Consider the following 7,500-nt stretch of genomic DNA (forward strand, 5'->3'; position numbering starts at 1 on the left):
CCTATGGGTGACGCGGACGAGAGACGCATGCGCACAACCAACATGACGTTCTCTCTCTAATAGAACAGTAAAGTTAGGTGCCCCAAACGTAAACAACAACAAGTTGCTAGTGATTTCCGTTAGGGACCGGAATAATTTACGCACAATATAGGTCTCCCAATTTTGTAGTTTGAGTTGTAGGCAATACACTTTCAGTATTGAAAATATGTTTACATAAAATCTAACAGTTGCAGAAATAATAATATAAGGCTAAATTATTATGAAAATCAGGCTCCGAATAATTCTCGTTTTGTTCACACCAGCGCAATAATTTGCTCTGGTCTAAAAATAGATAGACTGTAACTTTTGATAAATTTTAGAAAATTTTACCTTTTGTTCCATAAAATATCCATATCTAGACATTATTTGATGCATGATCGAGTATTTATGAATATGTGTTTCTTTTGCCACCTAACAGCCAAATTTTAAAGGTTATTTTTTTCTATTATTTACATTGGAACGTGAGCTGTCAAGACAGGAACATGTGGTTTGCCACGTGCTTCTCGACCTTTGTTTACGTTTGGGGCACCTAACTTTACTGCTCTATAACTTTTACGCCGGTGACGTCACAGACTATGGGTGACGTCCAATCAAGGGACGCTACTCTTCCGCTAATCTCATTTCCTATAAGAGCTACATGTAATTTATCTTTTAAAGTAAGCAAACTTGTTTTCAGTAAGTGGCCTAAGTTACCCCGGGTGGCCTAAGTAGCCCCAGTTGACGATCCAATACTAGTTAACCAAAATAGTGTGGCCACTATACACACTTTAAAGTTTGGATGTTTAATCAGATCATACCCAGTCACAGAGCCCATGAATTTGCCTTATTGATGCAACTGTTATCGTGTTTACATCTCGATTCCCGAAATCAAAACACTACGAAACGTGTGTCTGGTACTAACTAAAGGGGTAAAACGGCCACGCCACCTCGTGATAGGGCAAGATTGGTCAGGGAGGGGGGGGGGGAGGGGGGGGGGGGCGTTTTGTCTCACGACTCTTAGTCCCCTTGTTTCTATTTTATCTTTTATCCTCCGCGGTTTTTTTTGTTATATCATCGGCATCATCATTATCATCATCATTGCCATCCTCCTCCTCCCCCTCCTCCTCCTCCTCCTCCTCCTCCTCCTCCTCCTCCTCTTCATATTCATCATCATCATCCTTATCATCATCATCATCGTCTTCATTTTTTTTCACCTTCAATCACCTTTGTCCACATCTCTCTCTCTCTCTCTCTCTCTCTCTCTCTCTCTCTCTCTCTCTCTCTCTCTCTCTCTCAGATTTTTGTACAGTGAAATGATTCTATTCTGTTACATGATTTACCTTCATGTTTGTACTTAGTCTGAGTATGAAGAATTCTCTGTCCTTATCTTCCTCCGTGTCCAGAAGAGTTGGGTCGGTCCTCATGGGCTCTGATCCCACGAAACTGACGCTGCCCTCGTCCACTTCTAGGTCTTTGATATGTAGGGTGATGTTGTCTGTGGGCTCCACGCACTTGACAATTATATGGACGGAGCCCTGAAAAATAGGATCAGCGAAATGATATTATTATTATCATTAATAATGATGATGATGATGATGATGATGATGATGATGATGATGATGACTGTTTGTTTGTATTGTTTTTAAGGGTTTAACGGCGCTTGCAACACATTAAGGTCATATCAGCGCCAGTAAAAAGGAAGAAAATGGGATAGTAAAAAGTTCTAGAATAAGTAGGTCGAGTTCCTAGGTTCGAGCCTCGCTCAGCGCATAGTTGAGTCCTTGGAAAAGGCTCTTTACTCACATTCTCTCACCGTACTCAGGTGTAAAATGAGTATCTGGCAGTTAACAGCGTTGTCTCTGTCCGAAAAAAATTGTAATATCGCCGAACAGGCGTCATGTCCCGTCCTACATATTAAGAGTTGCTGTTGGTCAGGGACCCCTAGTAAAGCGCTTTGAGCACGTTTAGTGGATATTGCGCTGTATAAAAGCTCAATAATTTGGCATAAAAGCTCAATTTAGAGATACCTTGAAGGTGAAGTCATCTTCACTCCCCTTGTACATGTAGGGTTGTAGCCTGACATTGTAATGTACAGGGATGACCGATGAGGGCAGTCGTACATCTTTCACCTTCGGCTTACTGGTCGAGCCTGGAGTGGTCGTTGGTTCCGTTGTCGGGGCATGGGTTGGTGCCGGGCATTTGCTGCCTGTTGGAAAAGAAAAGAAAGGTGTGGAAAAATATAAAGATTGAGAATGAAAATGGGAATGTTGTAGATCTATTCATTTTGTTCATAGTTAATGTTTGTTTTTGTTTTTAAGGGTTTTACGGCGCTTGTTTGTTTTTGTTTGTTTGTTGCTTTAGGTCTCTTCCAACACAATTGAGGTTATATGAGAGACCGCTGAAACAAAAAAACAAGCAATCTAACAAAAATAGTACAAATGTAAATCAAAATCATAACCTAAAGATATCATAAGCTAAATTATAAATAACCAAGAACAAACAGGCAGAAGATTTACAGAAAAAAAAATATCCCCTGTCAAAAATACAATCACAAACCAAAGAAGCAGGATAGGCTAGTAAAGAGAAGAAGAAACGACATCACTATCGGATCGTACACCCATGCGAACATCATAGGTATATGATTCAAGGGTGATGCTCCCATCCAACCACCCGCTTACGGCGCTTGCAACACATTTAGGTTATATCAACGCCAGTAACAAGGAAGAAAATGGGATAGTAAAAAGTTCTAGATTTACAATTAAAGCAGGCAAGAGAAAGTAAGACATAGGGGAACTGGGAACAAATAGGGATCAAATGTAGATTCCAAGAGCATACCGCCAATGTACTTAGTTTGAGATCACCTATAAGTCTAATCCGGACACAAGCACAAAATCCAACAAAGAAGAATACACTTAAATGCTTACATTATTCGTTCAAAATAACAAATATAATAATAGATAACAGAGAGATGATTTACAAGGAAAAAAATATCATCTCCCAAAACAATAACTATGCATTTGACTGTTTCCCTCCCAGCCGGGACTCCGACCAGGGCCAGGACAAAACCAAGTAATCTCATTCCAAGACAAAGACTGAAAGCATGTTGGAAAACAGATATAAGGGGATAGAAGACAAAGTATGTACCTCCCTGCCCGCTATGGGAGGTCAGGAACCCCACCCAGTTATAAGGGGATAGAAGACACAGTAAGCACCTCCCTGCCCACAATGGGAGGTCAGGAACCCCACCCAGTTGTTAGGAGATAGAAGACAAAGTATGTACCTCCCTGCCCACTATGGGAGGTCAGGAACCTCACCCAGTTGTTAGGAGATAGAAGACAAAGTATGTACCTCCCTGCCCACTATGGGAGGTCAGAAACCCCACCCAGTGTTCACAGCTTAACATGTAGGATTAGACATCGCAAGTTAGGCGATATCACAGTTTTTGTTTCTTCAGACATACAACGCTATTTACGGACATGGCATGTAATAATAATAATAATAATAATAATAATAATAATAATAATAATAATAATAATAATAATAATAATAATAATAATAATAATAATAATGATAATAAGAAGAAAAAGAAGAAGAAGAAGAAGAAGAAGAATTGAGCTTTTATATAGCGCAATATCCGCTAAATGTGCTCAAAGCGCTTTACAAGGGGGGCCCTGGCCAACAGCAACACTTAACATGTAGGACGGGACATTACGCCTGTTAGGCGATAATACAATTTTTTCTGACAGAGACAACGCTAATAACGGCCAGGTACTCATTTTACACCAGAGTACGGTGAGAGAATGTGAGTAAAGAGCCTTTTCCAAATAGTATCATAGGACCTTCCAAAATAAAGAACAGAATACCAAAAAATTCGGAACGTTCAAGGCTCAAAACCTTCTTATATCAATAATAAAATCAGTAAAAACAAATTTATCACTTAAAATGTCAATCTATTTGGATATATTGGCTGAAGAGTGGTTTTAAGGCCGAAACGTTTGGTATTTTGTTATTTTTTGAAGCTATTGTATTCATATTTGTACATTACTTTTTGCAGTCTAGAGATTACAGCAGTTTAGTATTCAATGTATTTATTAATTAATCTCTCTTTGTGAGTTACCTGGCCAAAAATAACACACGAATTGCGAATGGTATCGGTATAGCGAGTGGCGGTAAACATTACATTGTGTGCCGTACAGCTAAAAATAAAATTAAGTTGGCGAAAGCATGACTCATAAAAACATATTGAAACAGTGGAGTCGAGAAATTTATGAAGTTGACAAAAAGAATAGGGAATGAGATTAGCGGAAGAGTAGCGTTCCTTGATTGGACGTCACCCATAGTCTGTGACGTCACCGGCAGAAAAGTTATTAGAGAGAGAGAACGTCGTGTTGGTTGTGCGCATGCGTCTCTTCCGCTTCCGCGAGGACGAGAGACGCATGCGCACAAACCAACATGACGTTACTCTCCAATAACTTTTCCGCCGGTGACGTCACATACCATGGGTGACGTCCACTCAAGGGGCGCTACTCTTCCGCTAATCTCATTCCCTATTATACAGCGACTTCTTTGTGTGATTAATTTTAAATTTCTGAAATGTAAAAATCCAGTGAGTTTTCATGAGGTATTTTAAAATGCCTTTGCATAGGCATGGCTAGGACGAATGTAGGTCAGATGGACGGACGTCAGATGGACGGACGTCAGATGGACGGACGTCAGATGGAGGGACGTCAGATCGACGGACGTCAGATGGACGGACGTCAGATGGACGGACGTCAGATGGCAGCTGGGATCATTGGTATTGTCCAAATTGGATTCAGTAGTCTGATGTCACGCCGCCCGGCAACGGCGGCCATCTTGGTTCTCAACAAAGAAAATCATTACTTTTTATTCTTCAAGCTGGCTAGAACTTTTCATATATCTTGTGATCAGAATGTGTAAAAGTCAAAACATGATAAAATTTATGTTTTTTTTCCCCCTCTGGATACGCTTTTATGCTCGCCGGAGAAATATTTCATAAGGGCGTCCGCCATTGTTCCGATAGTTTAGAGCCAGTGTTACTAAGTTACCATGCGTCATTTGGAAGGAAGTGACGTTACGACTGTTGAATCCTATTACTGACAAATCAGGATTAAATACTATTTCTCAAGGAGATAAAGTGTACTTAATAAATCACAAGAGTTGATTTAGATTTTAGCAATATCTTCTTTATGACTCACTATTTTTTCTCTGGGTTTCTTACGTAGATAGCAGAGTTACAGTTACTGCTCATTGGCAAATTATATCATTTTAAACTAAATTTGGAGATGGAATAAAGCAGTTCTGAGACCACGAAATGAATTTGCTAGAATTTTGAGACCAAGGCCAGATTTCCCCGGTTAAGATGCAACGTCTCATCAACTGGGTCAGCCAGGAACCCCCTGCTTCTTGTCTTGCTATAGATAGTTCGAAGATGACGTCACTCAGGTCTTTGTTATTGTTTTTTGCCATCCGCGTTTATGAGTAATGCTCACTGAACTGTATCAACCCGACTATAAACGTTCATGGATACACACAGTTTTGTGTGTTGGTCCGTTATACTTCCGAATGGCAATGTTATGAGCTTCTTGGCCAAGCGCATACTATCTATAGATAGTTCGAAGATGACGTCACTCAGGTCTTTGTTATTGTATTTTGCCATCCGCGTTTATGAGTACTCACTAAACTGCATTAACCAGACTACAAACTTTTAAGGTTACACACAGTTGTGTGTTGGCCAGTTTTACTTCCGGATGGCAATGTTGTGAACTTCTTAGCCAAGTGCATACTATCTATAGCGGACAACATATTCTATATCAGATAATATTGAAATGAGATCTATAATAGGGTATTAGGGTTAGCAACCAGAAAATAGGCAGGGTCTGGACAACGATAGATAACGATAAAATTGTCGAGACCTTTTCAAAACCTGTTTGTGTCTTGTATGAATGGCTATAGATAGTATGCATTTGGCTAAGAAGTTCACAACATTGCCATCCGGAAGTATAACGGACCAACACACACAACTGTGTGTAACCATGAACTTTTATAGTCTAGTAAGTACAGTTTAGTGAGAATCACTCACAAACGCGGATGGCAAAATACAATAACAAAGGCTTGAGTGACGTTATCTTCGTTCTATCTATACTTGTGACTAGAGCTTGGTCGGGAATAATAGGTAATAAGGGGATTGAGAGAGAGAGAGAGAGAGAGAGAGAGAGAGAGAGAGAGAGAGAGAGAGAGAGAGAGAGAGAGAGAAAGAAGACATTTTTAAAGATAAATATCTGAAATAGTGTCTGTGAATCAGGACCAGAAAGAACGAGAAAGAAAAATACAAGAAAAAAAAAAAAAAAACAACCATCGAAAAAAAAAAATCAGTCTTCTTTGACTCGGCATCCCGGAAATGCCAGGCAGCCCCAGAGACCAGCAGTCACATCGTCCTCCACTGTCCAGTCACTAAACTTGATGGTGGCTACAAAACCATCCTTAGGGCGGAGGAAGACTTTAGAAGCTGGGTTGACGAAATACATTTGGAGGTGTAGCCTCCTCCTCCTCCTCCTCGTCCTCCTACTACTAGTGCTGCTGCTGCTGCTGCTACTGCTACTACTACTACTACTACTACTACTACTACTACTACTACTACTACTACTACTACTACTACTCCTACTCCTACTACTCCTACTACTACTACTGCTGCTGCTGCTGCTCCTACTACTACTACTACTACTACTACTACTACTACTACTACTACTACTACTACTACTACTACTACTACTACAACTGCTGCTACTAGTACTACTACTACTACTACTACTACTACTACTACTACTACTACTACTACTACTGAGCATCGACCCTCAGACCTCCTGGTTACCTGGTCAGACCTGATATCAATACACCTGACAGTTGGGACGATTTTAATGCCTGTAGACACAGCCAGACATATGGCGCCGTCAAAACAAGAGCCTGTCAGTATGTTGTAAAGCACGTGCTACTGGATTTGACCACTCAACTTCCACATCAAATTATTATAAGAAAAATAACATAACCCATACGTAGTATCTGATCGTGCATCGCCAAATCATGTCTAGATATTGATAGATATTTTATTATGAGGCAAATGGTAACGTTTATATGATAGTAACGTGTCAAATGGTAACGTTTATATGATAGTAACGAGGCAAATGGTAACGTTTCTATGATAGTAACGAGGCAAATGGTAACGTTTCTATGATAGTAACGAGGCAAATGGTAACGTTTCTATGATAGTAACGAGGCAAATGGTAACGTTTCTATGATAGTAACGAGGCAAATGGTAACGTTTCTATGATAGTAACGAGGCAAAAGGTAACGTTTATATGATAGTAACGAGGCAAATGGTAACGTTTCTATGATAGTAACGAGGCAAATGGTAACGTTACTATGATAGTAACGAGGCAAATGGTAACGTTTCTATGATAGTAACGA

At 40.0% G+C, this 7,500-nt stretch overlaps 1 protein-coding gene across 4 annotated transcripts in view; it reads right to left on the bottom strand.

Annotated features, from left to right (window-relative positions):
- LOC144955868 (aminopeptidase N-like) overlaps nucleotides 1-7,500 on the bottom strand; it is a 169,168-nt gene that overhangs the window by 53,183 nt on the left and 108,485 nt on the right. For all 4 annotated transcript variants that reach the window (XM_078886095.1, XM_078886098.1, XM_078886094.1 and 1 more), the window contains 2 exons: nucleotides 2,046-2,224; nucleotides 1,359-1,553 (listed from right to left, as the gene is read on the bottom strand). In XM_078886095.1, the coding sequence (XP_078742221.1) occupies nucleotides 1,359-1,553; nucleotides 2,046-2,224 (374 nt within the window). The remainder of the gene's footprint in view (nucleotides 1-1,358; nucleotides 1,554-2,045; nucleotides 2,225-7,500) is intronic.

The sequence above is a fragment of the Berghia stephanieae genome, chromosome 10 (assembly GCF_034508935.2).
Source record: "Berghia stephanieae isolate SIO BIC M18660-M18661 chromosome 10, UCSD_Bste_1.3, whole genome shotgun sequence".
NCBI classification, from domain to species: Eukaryota; Metazoa; Mollusca; class Gastropoda; order Nudibranchia; family Aeolidiidae; genus Berghia; species Berghia stephanieae.